The sequence below is a fragment of the Natrix helvetica genome (genome assembly GCF_964273705.1).
Source record: "Natrix helvetica genome assembly, chromosome: W".
NCBI lineage: Eukaryota > Metazoa > Chordata > Lepidosauria > Squamata > Natricidae > Natrix > Natrix helvetica.
Window position 1 is genome coordinate 60,244,898 of NC_138555.1, and position 21,067 is coordinate 60,265,964.

The 21,067-nt window shown below is 40.3% G+C and overlaps 1 protein-coding gene across 3 annotated transcripts in view; it reads right to left on the reverse strand.

The window, feature by feature from the left end:
• Positions 1-268: 268 nt before the first annotated feature.
• LOC309400678 (importin subunit beta-1-like) overlaps positions 269-21,067 on the reverse strand; it is a gene marked incomplete at its 3' end in the record, with an annotated part of 160,078 nt that continues 139,279 nt past the window's right edge. For 2 of the 3 annotated variants that reach the window (XM_081969274.1, XM_081969276.1), the window contains exons 17-21: positions 13,925-14,032; positions 13,224-13,367; positions 13,009-13,114; positions 11,719-11,833; positions 1,835-2,000 (exon numbers count right to left, since the gene is read on the reverse strand). In XM_081969274.1, the coding sequence (XP_081825400.1) occupies positions 1,835-2,000; positions 11,719-11,833; positions 13,009-13,114; positions 13,224-13,367; positions 13,925-14,032 (639 nt within the window). Of the gene's footprint in view, positions 1,443-1,834; positions 2,001-11,718; positions 11,834-13,008; positions 13,115-13,223; positions 13,368-13,924; positions 14,033-21,067 lie in introns of those variants that run through there. The other variant, XM_081969275.1, reaches the window with a different exon arrangement.

A 21,067-nucleotide genomic window follows, 5' to 3' on the forward strand; every position in this document is an offset into this window, starting at 1 on the left:
AAATATATGAAACTATAGATTTTTACCAGATATAGTATAGATAACAGCATAAAGCTGCCCAATTGTGGGGGCCTTTTTGGAGAAAAGATTTCCTATTTACTGGAAAGAGTAATCGAAAAACTAGTACTGGGGGAATGTTTGACACCATTTTATTAACCTTCAACTGCAGTGGCAAAATATAACCTTTTACAAATGCCATCCTGTGTAAGCTCCAGTATATAAAACTAACCCCATATCAGAACCAAATAAAGAGAACAAATAGGCAAAGCAGTTTCCAAATTGTACTTTTATCTTTTTCTTTGTTTGAACATTTTATTTCAACTTCATTTTTTCAATCCAATATTTCCTGAAAGGATTTTTTGTTTGTTTATAGACTTTTTAAAAATTCTTTGGCACAATCGTGAATGGTTCGGGCTTTGTTCACACCAAAAGGGGGTTTGTCCCTTTCACTTGTTTTTATTATCACAAATTCAAAGTTGAGTTTTGTTTCAAAGCCTCTCATTCCATTTGGAAAAACTGGATCTTAATCTCTCCATTAACATGTGAGTCTTCTGGACACCCTACCCACTTATCACCCCACCCCGGGTTTCTACATTCACAGTTGAACAAAATTCAGGAAGGAAAGGCGCTTTTTAATGAAACAAGATTGTGAAAAAAGTCACAACAGGAGCTTTGAACATCTCACCTACTATCCCCTAAAGAAGCCCTACACAGGGCAACTTCACTTTACCCCCCCCCCCCCCCCCCTCAAATCTGCCACTTCAAGTAGACTGAATGTGTTAGTTTAGGAAATGCAACTGCTAATCTTTTCAGTGTTTCTTTTTGGAAACATTAACTGCAATTAAGAATGTAGGTACTGCCTCATTCATTCATACACACACACACACACACACACACACTCTCTTGAAAGAAAATCCTTCACCCTTCCCATTGTCTTGTGCACTGACAGTGTGTGTCCAGAAACTCCCCTCCCTCCTGAAAAAAGGTAATTGGTGGGCTGGGGACCCCACTTTCTCCTCTCTAGCAACAAAAGCCAGACTTTATTATGTGAATACTCAAATTGAACCTGAAGCTAGCTTTTCTCTGTCCTACACTAAGTAAACTTCCTCTTCACTGTCCACAAGGCAGAGAATTAGTCCTTGTCTCTTGTGAGAAGAGACTGTGCTGATGTATAGAACTCAATCATTTTCTACTTCCTAGAGGCAAGCAATCACAAGGTTTTGTTGCTATTCAAGTCAGTGATTAGCTCCATTAACAGTGGTTCTGCCATTTGCTGTGGCTGGATTTTCACCATGGTGTGTTTAAGCCTCTCACTCACTCATCCTCTCATTCCCAAACACTCAGCATTCGTGCATACTCCTCACTTCGGGTTGGTTTTTTTTTCCTCAATAGATTGGAGAATTCCAGTGGGGGTCTCAGGTGTCATCCCAATAGCAATAGATCTGTAAGTGAAGAAAAATGAGGCAATGCAGTGTAATATAAAAAGAGACACTTGCAATTTCTTCAGTAGTAATAAGATTGTTTCATTATTGCAGGTTTTTTAAACAAATACTCCTATTAGACAACTTTTCCACTTCAATTTCTCATATCACACTACATAAGATTTCTTACATTTTTAAAGCCGGTCTTGAAAGATTTTTTTTTTTTGAATAGGGGGACATTGAAGACAAAGGCAATGGGGATGACAATCCAAATACTATTTCCTCACACCTCCTTGAAGCTTACTCAGTGAGGAATTAACATATCTGGACCTTGCATTAATTCTCTGAACTTCTAATGTAAACTGTATAGGAATGACTCAGATGTTTTAAAGAACAAAAAAGTTGGAGCCTTCTCACCAAGCTTGATTTTTCAGTTTTCTCAACTCTTTAGTGGCCCAGGTAGCAAGGGTTTTTGTTTTGTTTGTCGTTGATCTTCTTCCTTCAGTTAGCAATTCATGTATCATGGGCCTAGCTTCTACCATCTTGAGGACATCTTTCCCAAATGCTGTGCACAAATCCCTGTGAAAAGCAAAGAATATTAAAAAAAAACCTCTGCAACTGCAGAGACCCACTTTATAACTGTTGTAAAAAATTAATCTGGTCACATGGTGTCAAAACTTACTGCATGACCAAAATTCTGGGGTCCATTGTCATAATTCAAGGACTACCTGTAGTCACCTCCTAAGTGGATTACTACAATGCACTATTTATGGGGCTGCCCTTGAAGACTATCTGGAAGTTGCAACTGGTCCAGAATGCAGCAGTGTATGCCTACTTTTTCCCTGTGCTCTGCCAGTGTAATGATATGTGGGAATGACCTTGGGAGAATGGGCAGAGACACCACCAAGGGAACAGCCAGATAAGAGAGGGCATAGCCTGCAGCTGGATAGTAGTTGGGGCAAGAGGCTCAGAAGAGATTGTCTCTAGTTTCTCAGGCTGTAAAGGAGAGGCGGGGAGAGAAGAGAGGAAAGAATAATCTACTTTCACACTTGAAAGATTATGTCAATGTAGTTTACAATGAAGTTGAAGTAGCCCATCTGCTTGTTTCCTATCTGGCTTGCCCTGCAAAGCCAATAACCAACTATATTGGCTTTTGGGTGGAATTCAAGGTGCTGGTTATCATCTCATGGCATGAGGCTTGGTTATTTGAGGGACTGCCTCTTTTTAGTTGTCTATACCCATCCCACTAGGTTTGATAAGAAGGGCTCATTCCAAGTCCCCTCACTTAAATGTGATCTAATGGAACCTAGGAAGCAGGCCATTTCTGTCGTAGCACCGGAACTCTGAACAACCTTGCTTCAACCTTGACAGCCTTTTTGCAAAGCACTGAAAACCTAGATGTGTTCCTGAGCATGAGCGTGGGAAGTTAGGTAACTGGGGCTTTGCTGCTGTTTTACATTTATTCTCACCATCCATTTTAGATTCTATGTTTCACTAATATTGTTGTAATAAGATGTAAACTACCAGAAATACATCTGTGATATACGCAGCCATATACATTGATTAAATAAGTACAGGTGGTGCTCTGTTAACAACCACTTGTTCAGTAACCATTTGAACTTACAATGGTGCTGAATGAGTGGTATTTATGACTGGTCCTCAAAGTTTTGGCCATCACAACACCCCCGTGGTCATGTGATCATGACCTGGTTGCTCAACAGTGACCCAGATTTCCAACTGTCATAGCATCCCGCAGTAACGTGAATGTGAATAAAAACCTTCCCTGGTGGCTTCTCACAAGCAAAGTCAATGGGGAAGCTGGCAGGAACTTGGAAATCATAGTCCCATTAGGTCCTTACTTAATAAGCTGTGGTGATTTGTTTAACGACTTGTGGTTTGCTTAACAGTAACTAGAGACTGCTAGAATTGCTGTTGCTAAGTGGCAAAGTTGTAGGGGATGAGCAGGCTGAACCCAAGGGTGGGATCAAATGTGTCATAAATTTGGAGTTACTACACTCCCACAAGAAACCCAAGTCCCACTACCCCCCAATGAATTCCATTGACCCTTATCGAGTGCTAATTTGGTTTGACCATCAGATCAGATTCTTGTGTATAGGTTGCATGTAATATACTTTTAGTGCGTTGAACTTGACTCCTGTTCCTGGTTACTTGCACCTGAAATTAATCGGATCCTACTCACCTAAACTTTCACATAGTACTATGAAAACCACAGCATGGCATCGGATCCACAAGCTGGAGCAGCAGCAGGCAATTCAGAGATGGGTACCCTCTGCAGACGCCAAGATGGTTTGGAAACCGAGGTGCGAAATACAGCAGCTAATATGCACCAGATGCTTCAACAGACGCAAAATTTAGCTCAACAATTTCCTCCACCACAACCACATCTTGCTCCACCATCAGCAGCTGGTGCCCTGCTGCAGAGGACCCCTGGATGTCTGTTCTGACCCCCCCCCCCCTTCATACACCAAAGTACGCCGAGACAAAGATACTGTACAATGATTTATTAACACACAGACTAGACCTTGGCAGCAATCCAGCCTGCCAAGAGGACAAGACCCAATAGCTTCTCCAGCTCTGGTAAATATGTTGATTCCTGCAAACAGCTTGTGGAAAGTCCCTCCTTAAATACAGTCTTGAGAGGAGCCTAATTACAAACACCTGAGTTCAATTATCTCCTGTAACTGCGTAGCTGTTCTTTACGTTGCCGGGCATCCAGAACCACCTCCCTTGTCTCCTCCCCACTGCTCCAAGGCATGACTTCAGGAGCACACTCCCTTTGGCTTTCACCACTGCTCCATGCTTCAGGAGCCTCCTGGTGGCCAACCAGCCTCTCTGATCCCTGCTCGGAGTCGGAACCCTGTCCAGGGTCCTCCACATCTTCCAGAGCCGACTCATAAGGCCCCTCACTGTTGGAGTCTGGTTGCAGCTCCAACAGCTCCTGCTGGCCCACAACAGATGTCTACCCCAGAGATTTGCAGGCGACTCAGACAAGATGAGAACATTTCTTACCTAATGTGAACTATTCACTGGCACCAGACCAAGTGAAGTTTCCAATGGACAGATCATGAGTGTCCTTCATTCTCAGCCTCCTCAAAGCTTCAGCCGCTAGATGGGCGCTCCCCATGATTGAGTGCAATGACCCAATCAAGGATAACTATCAAAACTTCCTAGCACACTTTAGACAACACTTTGGAGATGCCATCCAAGAAGACATTGCCATGTGCAAAATTCAAGAGCTCCAACAAGGCAACTGAAGAGTAAGGCTCTACATTGAATTCAAATTGTTGCAGCAGATTTGAACTGGAATGAGCCTTCCCTGATGGCGCAATTCAGACATGGCCACAATGACAGAATTGCGAATCAACTCATCATGCGGATAGTTCCCAGACACTGAGTCAAACCTACAGAACCTGTATTATAATTGACTCACATTTAGAAAAGATCAGGGCTTGCCCCAACTATTGCAAACTGCCAGCTCAACTCTCATATCCAGTCTTCATCTCCCTTACACTGACTGAAGCTGATAAAGCGGGAGAGGAGTCTATGCAAATTGATGCAGCCGGACAATCCCCAGCCACAGAAGAATGGCAGAGGCACTGAGATTTAGCACTTTGTTTCTACTGTGGAGAATCCAGGCACATGGTCAAGGACTGCACTTCCAAACCACCCAGGACAGGAGAGAGGCATTCCAGCCACAGTTACAGTGAGAGCCATCCCAAATGCAAACCACAGAACTGGGAAATGACAACAGCTTACCTGCAACAGCTTAGACGAGGGGCTCTTCAAACATTCAAAACGTATTTTCCAGATTTATGAACCAAGTTTTTTCTCATCTCATCGATAAATTTTTAGTCCTTTATCTGAATGACATACTGATCTACTCTGAGGATGAATCTCAGCACAAAGAACATATGTGTACAGTTCCGAGTAGACTGAGAGACAACCACCTCTTTGCTAAACCAGAAAAAGTGTGCCTTTGATCTAACAGTTAGATTTCTTGGGCTACCGTATCTCCACAAATGGTATCCAGATGGACCCCCAGAAAGTCAGGGCAGTGCTGGAATGGCAAGCTCCCTGCACAGCCAAAGTCATTCAAAATGTCCTGGGCCTTGCAAACGTCTACAGAAAATGTATCCCCAGCTTTGCCCATAAAGACAAACTGCTTACCCAACTGACAGAGAAAGGAGTTAGATTTGCTTGGACTCACACGCAACAAACAGTATTCAGAGTGAAAGCAGTTCTTTGCCCATCAGCCCCTACTTCAGCATCCAGACCCATCAAAGAGATTTATTGTTTAGACATATGCTTCAGATGTATCAATCAGAGCAGTTGTTTTACAAGAGAGCGGGTGGGTGAAATGCCTGTTCCCCTGCACTTTCTTCTTAAGAGCTTTGACTGCCCCAGAATGAAACTATGACATTTTTAACAAGGAGTCTGGGTGGGTTAGGGTTTTCAACACAGAGCATAAGAATCTACACATCTTGCAACAGACCAAGCCACTTTTGCCCAGACAAATCAAATCAAATCAGATAGAGCCAATTCTTCTCACGCTTTGATTTTTATATTCAATATGTCCAGGCTCAAAGAACTGGATACCAGATGCTCTTTCGTACAAGCCAGAGTATTCTCAAGTTCAACATACTCCAGTAGCAGCAAGAATCTTGCAGCCTTCTCATTTCCGGCTGGTACCACATCCACCATCCTCTGAGAGGTTGTGAGCAATACAATACAATAGCAGAGTTGGGAGAGGAGGAGTCGAAGTCGCGAAAATACGACGTGCGATCTCAATGCTCTGAAATCGCAGTCGACACTTTTGCCACTGGGTGGTCCAAATGGAACTAAACCATCCCGCAGAGACAGTGAACAGGAAGAATATGTCTTGCTGATCTCAGGGACATCGCAAAGTCCCTGATCGATCCAAGAGAAAGTCTTCAAGCCGGTGACAAAAAATCCAGCCAGAAGCTGATGAAGTCGGGGCGACTCCAAAACGGAAGGATATGGAAAGAGAAAGTGTTTCCAGCTGGTGAGGAAATTTTACTGTTTTAAGAGTGACTGCCTATAAAAAACTTAACATAAATTCAAATTGGAGAACAGAAGAAATAAGCGGCGGAATTAAATTTGGAATGGTTTTTGACAGGGGGTTATCTTTTTTCTTTTGAATGTTATCTTCACAGATGGAATTTATGTAAGACCTTTAAAACGAATGGACTAAGCCTTCTTCTATTTTCCTTTTTTTTCCATTACTCTCTGTAACCTATGGTTCAAAATCCTCCTCTTTCATTACTGTGGGTGTTTTTCTCTCATTTAAGAATGGGACTTTCTTTTCAATTTGAAATACAAAAAAGACATTAAAAAAACTTTGCAACATTGTAACAGCAGCACTGCTTAGAAACTTTGTGTATTGGAAACGAAACACTACTTTCTCTCACTGATTATCTTGGCTAGGCATTTCAAGGTCTTATTGCTTGTTTACAGAGAGTGATAAGAAGAAAAGCACAGAGATGTTCTTAAATAGTGTTTATTAGTTGAAAACAATGGCGCAATCTCAACAGGAGAAAGAGGCTTTAAGTCTGCGAAAGATATTCTCAGAAATACAGAAATTATCAAATACACGTGAGAGGATTGAGAAGAAGTTGGATGATTTAGTACAATTAACAGCAAAATATGATGGAGAAATTAAAGAGGCTTATCAAATGGATAAAGTGGCAGTTAAAATTCAAAAAACCGAAGAGGAAAATGAATATAAAGAAACGAAAGCTCCTGATATTTATGGTGATTGGTTTGTCTCTGAAAATGGAAAGAGTAGAATATTGAAAGAGGAATTAAATGGAGGGGAAACTTACTTCAGATGGCAAGATTCAGAAGAAGAAAAAATAAAAGAATTTATGGATTTAAAGAGAGAAATTTTATTAGCAATATCATTAATAACACCATTGACAATTAAATATAAGTGGATTAAGGAAACAGAATGGCATCGAAATTACATGAGAGATTTTATAAGCAAAGAGTTGCTAAGAGGAGTCCATACAAAGTTGATTAAAGAGAAGAGGACTGATACCACATACAGCAGAAGATATGAGACTGTTTTGTTACTGGAAAGATACAGGTTGATAGATGAAAGAGTATAACTTAAAAATAGCTAAACATAGTGAAATTTAGTGATAATAAATATAGTTAAACAAATAATTGATAATGATAATAATGTATACAATGTGTAGTGTCATGACAAGCAATAATGGGATATGAATATTGAATGGTACCCATGTAAGGAAGATTAGAAACCCTCTTGGATTTTATATAAAGATTAATAAAAAAAAGAACTAAGTTAGATATAGTTAAGTTTTGAATATTAGGGGGAAAATGTTATGATACAGGATATGGTTAAATAAAGGAGGGATAATGATAATAAGGTATATATAGGCATTGGTACAACATAAGGTAATTGGATGTAAATTGCAAATAATGATTTGGAAAGAAGGATTAGAAAATTTTGTTATTGAATATTATGAATGTTTAAATAGGACATAAAGATTCAGTGTTATTGGAGGATTTTAGAAATAGTAAATGAAATGCTAGTATGTGGTTATGTATTAAATCTTGGTATATTTTATGATGAAGGACGTTTAAACAATTATAGTCAAATGTAAATGGAGGTATGATGATGGAAATATGTATAAATCTTTGAGTTAAAATACTTGAGTTAATATGAATTATGTTTGTTGACTGTGGAAGAGATGCACGAAAGCCTTTTGTAACCAACTGATAACACTTTCTACAGTATGCAAAAAAAGATTTTGTGTGTTGTGTTTGTTTTGAAAATAAAAAAAAATATTTAAAAAAATACAATAGCAGAGTTGGAAGGGACCTTGGAGGCCTTCTAGTCCAGTGTTTTTCAACCACTGTTCCGCGGCACACTAGTGTGCCGCGAGATGTTGCCTGGTGTGCCGTGGGAAAAATTGAAAAATTCGAAAAGATTTTTTTTTTAAAAAATGTCAAATTTTCGCCCACTAGGCAGGTGCCGGACTGTGTCCTGGGTATGGGGTGGGTGGGGTTTTTGACCCCACCCTCGGCCAGCAGGGGCGCCGATTGGCACTCCTCAGGGGGACACCCTCCACTTTTCTGATGTCCGGGCTGTGATTGGTCCAGACTCCAGCCTGGACCTATCACAGTAGGACATCATCTTCCGACTTCCTTCCCGCCCGAGCACAGTGTGCGCAGCAGTGGAGAGAAGAAGACGTCGCGACTCAAGTCACCAGGAGGACCGGAGCAGGAGGAGACGGACGGAGACCAGGACTCGGCGGGAGTCGGCACTGCAGAGAGACCGCATCCGGATCCAGACCAGGCCGCAGGTGCAGCGTGACTAAATACAGAGAGAGACTGAGAGCTGTTGACGAAGAGCTACGTGTGTGTCTTTCTTCGATTCCAGCCAGAATATCAGCTTTGTGTTCAGCCAAACAGGCCCAGGTTGCGCACTGAATAAAGTATTTTATAATTTTTCATATTTCTGTTTACTTACTATTTCATAATAAAGTAATTATAAAATACTTTCTTTGTGTTTATTTGATTCCTATTCAAGAGAATTACTTTATATATAGTCAATATAGGCACAGAGTTAAATTTTTTAACATTTTCTAATGGTGGTGTGCCTCGTGATTTTTTCCATGAAACAAGTGTGCCTTTGCCCAAAAAAGGTTGAAAAACACTGTTCTAGTCCAACCCCCTGCCTAGGCAGGAAACCCTATGTCTATCCAACATCTTCTTAAAGACTTCCAGTGTTGGGGCTTTCACAACTTCTGGAGGCAAGCTGTTCCACTGATTAATTGTTCTAACTGTCAGGAAATTTCTCCTCAGTTCTAAGTTGCTTCTCTCCTTGATTAGTTTCCACCCATTGCTTCTTGTTCTACCCTCAGGTGCCTTGGAGAATAGTTTGACTCCCTCTTCTTTGTGGCAACCCCTGAGATATTGGAACACTGCTATCATGTCTCCCCTAGTCCTTCTTTTCGTTAAACTAGACATACCCAGTTCTTGCCACTGTTCTTCATGTTTTAGTCTCCAGTCCCCTAATCATCTTTGTTGCTCTTCTCTGCACTCTTTCTAGAGTCTCCACATCTTTATTTACATTGTGGCGACCAAAATTGAATGCAGTATTCCTAGTGTGGCCTTACCAAGGCATTATAAAGTGGTATTAACCCTTCACGTGATCTTGATTCTATCCCTCTGTTTATGTAGCCTAGACCTGTGTTGGCTTTTTTGGCAGCTGCTGCACACTGTTGGCTCATATTTAAATGGTTGTCCACTAGGACTCCAAGATCCCTCTCACAGTTACTACTATTGAGCAAGGTAGCACTCCAGTGCGAATGAGGATACAGTACCTGTTGGGGTTGCCTTGAGGTTATCCATCCGGGCCCGAGAGAACTGGTCTAGGAGCAATTCAACCACACCAGGACTTAATCACTAGTCAAGTACAACAGCTTCTAGACCAGTTCTCTCGGGCCCGGATGGATAACCTAAAGGCAACCCCAACATGTACTGTATATATTCACACTGGAGGGGGGAGCCTTGAAGCACAATAGTAGTTTCCCCCACTTTCAGGGAAGAGGATTTGCAGATTTGCCATGACAACCAGACAGTGGGGCATGGGGGAGTGTTCAAAATTCTGCACAGAACATTAAGAGACTTTTTGTGTCGCAAGATGGTGGTGGACATCAAGGACTATGTGGCCTCTTGCCACACATGCAGGAGAGCCAAGTCCTTCCAACAGTAGCTGGCAGGACTCTTGCAACCCCTTTACACACACACACACACACACACACGTCCATGGCATACAGTCTCTCTGGACTTCATTACTGATTTATCCTGGTCCAAGGTTTCATGTCTATATTGGTGGTGGTATATCTTTTCACCAAGATGACTCATTTAATACCCTGCAAGGGCTTACCCAATGCCAAAGAAACAGCCCAGCTTTTCCTAGATCAGTCTTTTGATATCGTGGAATGGTTTTAAGACTGATATCAGACAAAGGCCCACAGTTCCAATTCAGATTTTGGAAGGCACTGTTTTAGCTTTTGTATGTCCAAGTCAGCCTACCTTCGGCCCACTACCTGGTCATGAATGGTGAGGCAAAGAAGACTAACTAGTTGCTCCAACAATATTTGAGGTGTTAATGCACCTACAGCCAAGACAACAGGCCATCATTATTGATCCTGACAGAATTTTCTTATAACTCTCTCCACATATCGATTTCAATGACACACTTTCATGCTCTGTATGGAACACACCCAACAGTATTACCAAACAACCACACAGAAGACTCACCTGTCCCAGGAGTTGTTGATTTCTTACAGGAGCAACTTGCTTGCCAAGCCCTATTGAAGCAACAGCTCAACCAAGCAAAGCAGTCTTCCTGATTTAGTTTGCCAATTTCACCAATGCTTCCCTGAGAATTCATGATCAACCAAGCTCCCAGATCCCTGCACCTCCCAAATAACCTAATGATGGGAGTTACCCAGCCTCTATGGTTCACTCTGGGTGGGTGCTTATGATTGGCCTTACACTTCTGGCCCTCAACTCCTGGGGAGGGGAGGGACCTTCTAATGATATTTCTGTTTCAGCAACTGCCACCTGGCTTTCCAGGTGCTTCAGAAGCAGGAGAGGAACAGTCCTTTGAGACTGCTTCTCTCCAGCCCTTGTCAAGTTCCCACAAGAACTCAGACTTTGAAGAGACTATGGAGGTGGGGGAGAGAGCAGCTTCAAAGAGCCCATGGAGGAGGGAGGGAGCCAAGTTGGAGGGAGGAGTGATGTAGGAGATGAGCAGGCTGAGCCTGAGGGTGGGGTCAAACACATCAAGTTTGGAGTCACTATGCTCCTAGGACACCCAAGTCCAGCCCCCCATGGATTCTGTTGACCCTTATCTAGCGCCAATTTGGTTTGACCATTAGTAAATCAGATTGTCGTTTGTAGGTTGCATATAATATACTTTTAGTGCTTTGAACTCAACTCCTGTTCATGGTTACTTGCTCCCAACTTCAGTTCCAATTACCATTGTTAAGCAAGGACAAACAGAATAGTGTGGTGGACATTTAGTGGGTTATTCATGTCACACAACTTCTACATATTTAATAGTGGTTCAACATGAAACAGTTTTAGAAGCTTATGAGTTTAAAAAAAAGCTCTTGGTAAAAGTATCTCATCTTTATATGAGGCAAGACTAAGATTCACTATGGGACTTTTAAGCTACCCTTGTGCCCAAGCACAAAGTTAAGTCTTCAGCATTTACCCTATCAGTCCTGCTGCACAGGCTACGACTCCATCACTATGATCTTCATCTGCAGCAATATGGTCAATGAAAGACAAGATGAATTCTACTCTAGGCTGCACCAGCATCACATCCGCTGAAAAGGAAGCATAATTTAGTGTTATAGGATTTATGGGTTTATTTCTTCCTATCAATATCAACAAGTATGGAAGGTTTATCTTAGCATCCTGTTCAGTGATGTGCCTCATTTGAATCAAAGGCAACCTACAAAGATATTCTTTTTTTCTAGCATTGCCTCTACACCTTCCTTGTACCTGCTAGCTTATAACTATTTTAGTGCTTGTACAAAAACTGATCCGTATCTCTACACAAGAAACACAGCAGTATTTGAGAGAGAAGGCAAATATAGCTTTGTGACTGACAACTCAAGTTTCTAATAACACTGAATGGTTTCACTAGGTTTTACCGATTATAGTGTGCTGGAACAGAAGGGATTCATGAATTTGTGGGACTATAGGATAAAGCATTGGGGTTTGCTTAGAAAACACAGTCCTTCTGCCTCTGCCATTATCTATTCCACATTCATCACTCCTTAACCTATGGCAGTTCAGTTGAGTTTAATGCAAGTTAATAGTTGAGGAAAAGAATCCTTTAATTTTTAAAACGTTGACACATATTCTAATCTAAAGCTATCTCCCTAAAATTGTGTATTGTGTGTTATTTTAATACTAATTGAAAAGAAAGGGCAAAATCCCACAGAAGTTAATCTTCCCAAATCTGAAAACCTTTGTTTACCCACAAAATGTCTCACTATTCTGAAAATCTGATTTCTTAGACTGGACTGGGTACACATCAATCTATTCCCAAAATGCATTGGTATATTTAAACAGGAAACATTACAACTGTTCAGGATGAACTCAGGAAGAGAGGCTCTAAATGGAAGCCTATACTGAAAGTAGCATTGGTGCATATACGTACCTGTTTCATTTTAAGTTGGGAAAGGGTTGTGGTTATTGTTTTTTTTGTAAAAAATATAGATGTAAACAAAGGGCATCTGGTAACTTGTAGAAATAGGCCATTTATGTTAACTCCACCTCTGACAACCAAAAATACCCTGAAAGCTCATACAAGGAGAATAAAGAATACAACCACATTCTCTAAGGCAATAGCCCCAATCTAAAACCAAAGCAAATTAAGATCTTTGCACTGACAATTTTCCATTAACAGGAGTGAGTTAACAATGACAGAAACTGAATCTCATGCACAGAGGTTAATATTTGTGGTACTTGAGAAAATGAAAAAGGGACTCACGATGTACATTCTCTTGATCTCCTTTCAGACCCTGAATGATGCCTGTGTATGCTTCCAGGCAGGTCTCTCGCAGTTCATTCAGGTAGTCTACCATATCATAATCAGACTAAGGCCAAACATAAAAAGGAGTTAGTTTGGGATTACTGTTCTAGCTACCATCCATCCATCCATCCATCCATCATCTTGAACATATGAGAGCCCCAAAGACTGTATACCTTATCAACCTGGGTTTGAGAAGCCTGCTGTAGAGTATTCAATACAACTTCTAAGTATTTTTTAAATTCTCCTCCAATTGCAAGAGCAATGTCTCCAAATACTGAGAGAATTTGTGGTTTAACAGATTGGTGAACATTTTCATTCTGTAAAGGCAAACTGTCATTTTAGTCACAATAAGCAGTTTAGCTTTTAGAAATTACATTGTTAAATTGGATACTTAGATTTTATCAGACATTGTCCCCAAGGTGTTCAGGATGTTTCCCATTTTATATTAACAAAATTGAAAAGTATTTTAGTTCTCAGCATATTTCTCACTCATTTCAATAGGCCTCAATCTTCAAATACAGAGATATATACCCCCAAGTCTCAGCAACCCAGTATTACCCATCATTATATTACTACCAGATTTGCTGGTCACTAAAAGATTAGCCAACTTAATCAATTTGGTGAGCAATAGATGAAAATACATTTTTAAAAAATAGGTGTCACATGTTATTAACTGGCACTCATTAGAAGGTTGTAATAGAAATTATGACATTTTAATATTTTTCATAATTTCATACATAAATTAGAAGTGTATCTTCTATTTATACTTCAAACAAGCCATAATATCAGTGTTTACACCTCTATGATTTTTTAGGTTTCTTTCAATGATAGATGTGGAATTTTCCTTTTGTTTTTAGACCATCAATTTACTCACCCCCAAATTTTCTAAAAGCAGCTGCATAACCTCATCACAAAATGGCAGAATGTTGGACTGCAAAGCCCGACATAAGTCACCCACTAGGCCCACTGCAGCCAAGCAGACCTGCGAAAACAAATATACCCACAGCACTTTCATGAGTCACTTTTTACCACACCTCAGGCACCAATCATTATTTCCTTGTCCCATTACAATACTAAACAAAGCCCTCCAGATAATTCCTCAATTGTGACAGCATGCTTCAAAGACACGTAGTGGTGTGTTATTTTTTGGGTTGAGATCTTTATTTTTGTTAGCCTGATCAATCTTATTTCTTTTAGAGTTGGGAAGGGTAGCACCTGGCCTCTCCAAAAGTTGCTGGATTACAGATTTCATCAGCCAAGGAAGTATGGGCCACAGTCTGAAAGTGAGAATTAAAAATTCAGCCCACATTGGAGAGTCCACAAATTCCTTATCCCAAGTTTAGAACAATGGTTTTCGTTTCTTTTCATCTTCAATGTTTTTACTTCAAAATTTAACAATTGTTGAGAAAGTTTATACTAGAATAAAGAACAAAGTAAAAAAAATACAGGTAGTCCTCAACTTATGATCATTTTCCTGATCAAAATTATGATGGCACTGAAAAAAGTGACATACAACCAGTCCTCACATTTATAAAGGTTGCAGCATCCCTGCAGTTATGTGATCAAAATTTGGGTGCTCAGCAACCAGCATGTACTAACAACGGTTACAGCATCCCAGTCATGTGATCACCATTTACGACCTTCCCAGGGGGCTTCCAACAAACAAAGTCAATGGTGGAAGCTGGATTCACTTAACAACCATGGTGATTTGCTTAATGACTGCAGGGAAAAGAAGTAAAATCAGGCATGACTCATTTAGTGACTGCATCACTTAGTAACAGAAGTTTTGGTCCCAAATATGGTCATAAGTCAAGAACTACCTGTAAGCATTAGTAAAAGCACTATGGAAAAACCTTTTAGTGATAACATTCTACCCTTCTCTTCCATTTGTTTCCCCAACCAACAACCATACCTAGTATTTGTACTTTACACTTAAGAAGATAACTAGCTATAACCTTCAAGGTTAAGTCCTTTCATGTGTTATTTTTGGTTGGTCTCATGCTTCTTTTCCTGGAAACAGTACTTCAAATCTTTAAATTTCCCTTGCTATGTGATGTACAGTATATAAGGGAGCCATTATGTATTTGGTTAGACTTCTATTTGGTTATATGCTTTATCATTGCTGCATATTTTCCAATTCTGGTCTTCCAATCTTGTATGATTAGCAAAGTTTCTCTTTTCCAATTTCATATTTCAGTAACAATTCATATATACAGCCTAACAGGTAATCTTCATTATGTCTCAGTGTTTCAAAATTGTGTCATCCTTCTCAATTCAATTTTTTTATTAGTTTATCAGAATATAAAATACAAAGGAAAATGAAAATAATGGGAAACTAGGGGAGGGGAAGGAAAAACACTGACTTCTGACTGTTTTTAGCACAGTAGAAGATAATAATTACAGCCTCAGCTTTTTGCTTTTACACAGTAACATACACTAGATTGACCATTGGCTTACCTGAAGGGTCGTTCTCTGTACACTGCGGGAGTGCCCAAACATGGGTTAAATTTTGTCACACTGCCCAAGGACTGGACTGAAATTCTTGGCCACGCCCTCTGGCTCCTTCTGGCCTCAGTTTTTCAATGAAGGCATGGTCCCGACGAGACATGTAGATCCTCCAACAAGGGAAAAAATGGATCAATCAGGAACTTCACCCGAGGGCGGGATTGGACACTCCCACAGTGCACAGAGAACGACCCTTCAGGTAAGCCAATGGTCATTCTCCTGTGCATTGCATTTTGAACTTCTTGTAAGCCAGATGTAGGTTGAGCTTTTTAAAATCCAAAATGGCCCTCCACTCTCCTGAGCTTTTTGGCACTAGAAAGAGGATGGAGTAAAATCCCCTCCTCTCCTGAACTTGGGGAACGGGTTCTATGGCCCTTATCTCCCACAGATGTTGAATTTCGGCCTCCATGAGACCTCTCTTGGTGGTGCACCTGGGGGTAGGGCAACGAATAAAGTGTCGGGGGGGGGGGAAGGGAAATGAGCTCTAGGGTGAGGCCTAGCTTCACTGTTTGCAATACCCACGCATCTTACTTTACTTTACTTTATTTCAAACTTTTATACCGCCCCCTCTCCCAAAAGGGACTCTGACGTGGTTTCCTCCCAACGGTCGGCAAACAGCTGCAGCCGGCCTCCTATGGCTCGGCTCGGTCTGGTGGTCATTGATTGCGGCGGAAGGGCCTGTTGGCTGATCTGCCTCGAAACAGGCATCTAGAGAAGGACTGGTGACGACCCCTGTCTCGAAATGGCTGCCTGTCCCAAGCTCGGTCCGATCCCTGAGGGTAGGAGCATTGAAAGGAAGAAGAACTGGCCTGTGGTTCTGATGCCCGAAAGGATTGTTTTCTAAAGGAAGAGGGCCTATGGTCTGGTTTGCGGGAGATGGAAGGCATCACCTTCCGCTTATCCTTATTTTCAATTAGGATGGAATCCAAGGCATCCCCGAAATCACTTTTGCTTTGTGCAAGAGTGACTTGAATAACGAGGGCTTAAACAATCCCGCAAAGGCGTGCTTGTCGGAAACCAACCCTTCTTCCTCAGACAAGTCCGGTTCCGTGAGATCCTCCTCCTCTGACACCGAACCGGCACTAACAACAGAGGGAGGGGGCGAGGAAGGTCTATGAGCACTAGACTTGCCCTTATGCACATGGGAGGACCTATCATCTCGTGCCTTTTAAAAAATATATATATATATATTTATTATTTTAACATTTAAAACAATGCAGTACCGCGAAGTCCGAGTGACCATACATTCACATTATATACAATTAGTCTCAACCATTAACTATTAGCCTACTTAGTACATTGTCTATCCTTCTGTCCAATCACAATATATACAGTTTGTTCCAGTCTTGTCACCTTGTCTTATATCAATCCTAAAATCTGTTCCACACTTCAAAATATTCTGATTCCCCTTTATTTTTAAGTTCGAGTGAGCTTATCTGCTTCCGCACAGGCCAACACTTTTCGGATTATATCTAGCTCTGATGCTGTATTTACTTTTTTCCAATACTGCGCATAGGTTATGCACGCCAGAGTTAGTACATGTATAATTAGATAAAGTGTATCTTTCTTAAACCCCTCCGATATTATGCCTAGGAGAAAAATTTCTGGTTTAAACAAAATTTGGTCTCCCACCATTTGTTCTAACCATGATTGAATCATTTTCCAATATTTTTTGCCTCATTGCACGTCCACCACATATGATAAAAAGTGCCTGGTGTTTTTTTATACTTCCAACAATTTGGGGCCAGATTTTTAAACATTTTGGAGAGCCATGCTGGGGGGAGATGCCATCTGTAGAACATCTTATAAAGATTTTCTTTATACGCCGTAGCCATTGTTAGTTTCTGATTAAGTATCCAAAGTTTTTCCCACTTAGCCAATTCCACATTATAACCAAAATTTTTCGCCCAGGCGACCATAGTTTCTTTTACATGTTCTTTCTCTAGCTTATGTTCCAACAAAAATCTATACAACACTTTGATCAACCTGTTTTCTGTCTCTATCAAAAGTTTATCTAATATTGTGTAATCTTTGGCAATACCTTCCTTCTTCCTATCCTGTGCAAACCTTGATTGTATCTGTAAATAAGACCACCATTCTACTTGTATCCCTTGTGATGCCAATTCTAATCTAGTTTTAATCTCCCCGTCTGTTCAATAACTCTTTATATGTAACAATATTTTCCATATTAATGGAATTTGGGTGTATGTATGCTTCCATCATAGATAGCCAAATGGGTGTTTCAGTATAGTGGTCGAGTTTAATTTTGTTCCATATTAATAACAGGGACTGTCTGATGTAGTGTCTTATTGAAATATTTATGTGCAGATCCTTTTTCATATCAAAGGAAGGCATGCCATCCTACTTGGAGGTCATGACCTTCCAATTTGAGTAATCTTTTATTTCTCAACATTATCCATTCTTTTAACCATGTTAGAGTGGCCGCAGTATAATAAAGTTCCCAATCTGGTATGCCAAATCCTCCTTTTTCCTTAGTATCTTGCATAGCTTTGAGTTTTATTCTTGGTTTTCTTCCCCGCCAAATAAATTTCGAAACCAATTGATTTGAATCCTTAAACAAACCTTTTTCTAATTTAATGAGAATATTCTGAAATAGGAAAAGAAATTTTGGTAATACATTCATTTTTATGACTGCGATCCTACCCATCAGGGACAATTGTAGGTTTTTCCACCTTTCTAATTCTTTCTTAGTTTTATTGATAAGATTAGTATAGTTGTCTTCTTTGATGGACACACACCTCACAGATAAATGTATACCTAGATATTTGACTTTTTTGCAAGTTTGGATACCCAATTTCTTCGTTAACTCCTCTTTCAATTTGGATGTCATATTTTTAACCAGCATTTTAGTCTTTGTCATATTTATCTTTAAACCCGCTACTTTCCCATATTCTGTCAATTCCTCAATAAGTTTCATACCAGACTTTATAGGATCCTCTAACACGAAAACTAGATCGTCCGCAAAAGCCTGTAACTTAAATTGTTCCTTTTTAATTTCTAGTCCCTTTATCTGTTCCACTTTACGTACATTCCTAGCTAGAACTTCTAAGGTTAATATAAACAGCAGCGGGGATAGGGGACAACCTTGTCTTGTACCTTTCTGGATTGCTATACTTTGCGTTAATTCACCATTAATTATTACTTTGGCTTTTTGATTTGCATACATTGCTCTAATCGTGTTTATAAATTTAACCCCAAATTCCATGTGTTCCAATTGTTGATGCAAAAATTCCCAGTTCACATTGTCGAATGCCTTTTGGGCATCGAGAAAAAATAGTGCAGCCTGTTTTACATTATGCACTTCATAATATTCGAGAATGTCCAGCATAATTCTCATATTGTTTTTAATTTGTCTTATGGGGAGGAATCCATTTTGATTCTGTGTGGATGAACGATGTGAGGAATTTTTTCAACCGTTCTGCTATTATCAGAGCAAAGATCTTGTAATCTGCATTTAGCAGTGAGATTGGTCTGTAATTTTGTATAAACATCTGATCTGTGTCCACCTTAGGTAATAATACAATGTTAGCCTCCGTCCATGATAATGGTGTCTTTGCCTCTTTCAACACAGCATTATAAACTTCCAACAGCATTGGAACAAGCATATACTGGAATTCTTTATATATTTTCGCTGACAGTCCATCCGGCCCTGCAGCTTTATTATTCTTTTGTCTTTGTATGGCCTCAATTATCTCTGTTTTAATTTCTTCATTGAGCATATCTTTTATTTCCTCTGGTATCTTTGGCAGATCTGACTTTTCCAGATATTGTTCCTTCCTTTGTATAGTCTCGGTTTTCTCTATATAATTGTTCATAGAACTCTTGGGTAATCCTTTTCTTTTCCTCTAGTTGATAGCAGATCTCGCCTTTTTCATCTTGCAATTTATTGATCCAATTCTCTTGCTTCTGCTTTGTCAGCCTATAGGATAGCCACTGCCCCGGTTTATTTGCATTCTCAAAGAAATTTTGTTTTGCTTTTTTTTATATGCTGAGGCCTCCACCAGGTCTCTGCACCAAGGCACTCAGCTCGCTAATGCTCCGGCTGCAATTAGCAGCAACTCTTCGGCAGGAAGAATATCGCACCCAAAATGGCTGCAGATGACTCATCCAAGATGGCAGTGCCCAGTAGCAACACGCTGCGCTGCCCAAAGCATGAAAATGGCCACGTGGCTCAGAACCATGTTGCGCAATCACCCAGGCATTCAGCAAGCCGCCCTGGAGCTGGACGGGCCACCAAAGCCTCGGACGGTCCCGCCAGTGAAGAAAACAACCCAGGTGGCAGGCAATTGCATCGGAGAAGCCAACAATATCCGCATGGGCGGCTAAGAGCCTGCAGCCTCCTCCGGAGTGAAGAAATGAGCACAAAATCAGCTGGTAAAAAAACTGGAAGAAATTCAAGTAAAAAAACAACAAAACTAGAAAGGAAATAAAGGTATTGTTCTGTCCCAGGCCTCTAAATTACACTGATGCCGGCTTGGCTGTCTGCCACGACTAAGGAGGGAGATAAACCACCCCTTGCCTAGGAGCCCAGAAAAATTATCTCTATGAAAAACAAGACTCACAGAATTCTTTAAACTTTACACTGATAAGGAGGAGAGCCTGTGGCTTAGTGGCTAATACAACTGCCTAATATGTAATGCAGCCCTGATTCAAATCCCAGTAAGGGTATGGCTAGCTGATGAGAGCTAAATAGCTTGAAATAGATCTATACTAGTCTCCCTTTATTTATTTATCAGCACAAATACAACACAAATATAAAAAGGCAACATTAAAAATAAAAATATGGTTTTCTGCCTGGATGGTCTTCTGTAATGAGCCGAAGGACAGAAAGGGGGAGTAGTGAGCTCCCTCCCATATTTGGGCATACCAGGGGTTGTAACACAAATACATACCTATTTCCCTGGCTCAGCTGATAAGGAGGAGAGCCTGTGGCTTAGTGGCTAATACAACTGCCTAATATGTAATACAGCCCTGGTTCGAATCCCAGTAAGGGCATGGCTAGCTGCTGAGAGCTAAATAGCTTGAAATAGATCTATACTAGTCTCCCTTTATTTATCAGCACAAATACAACACACACACACACACACACACACACATATAATCCTGTTTTTCTATATTTCTATTTATCTATTCTATTAATCTAAGAGTCAATTCTAAGAGTGAATTCCTTATAATTATTAATTATATTGTAATCAAACCATCTCCTTAATTAATGCTAATGCCGATATCTAAAACAGTGTAATTAATAATCTTATAGCAATAACAATACCCAATGACAATAACAATGTGTTTCTTTGATAGTAGTATTATAACATTAATTCCTAACCTTTAAGTTCAACCTTACATATGACCCTCATGTATTAAGTACTTATATAAATATTCTGAGTCCACTTGGTCCATTAAATCTTCTTTCTCTCTCTCCGATCGTTTCTTTTAATAATGTCCAGAGATTAACATCAATGTTCTCCAATAGTCAGGTCTCTGTTATCCA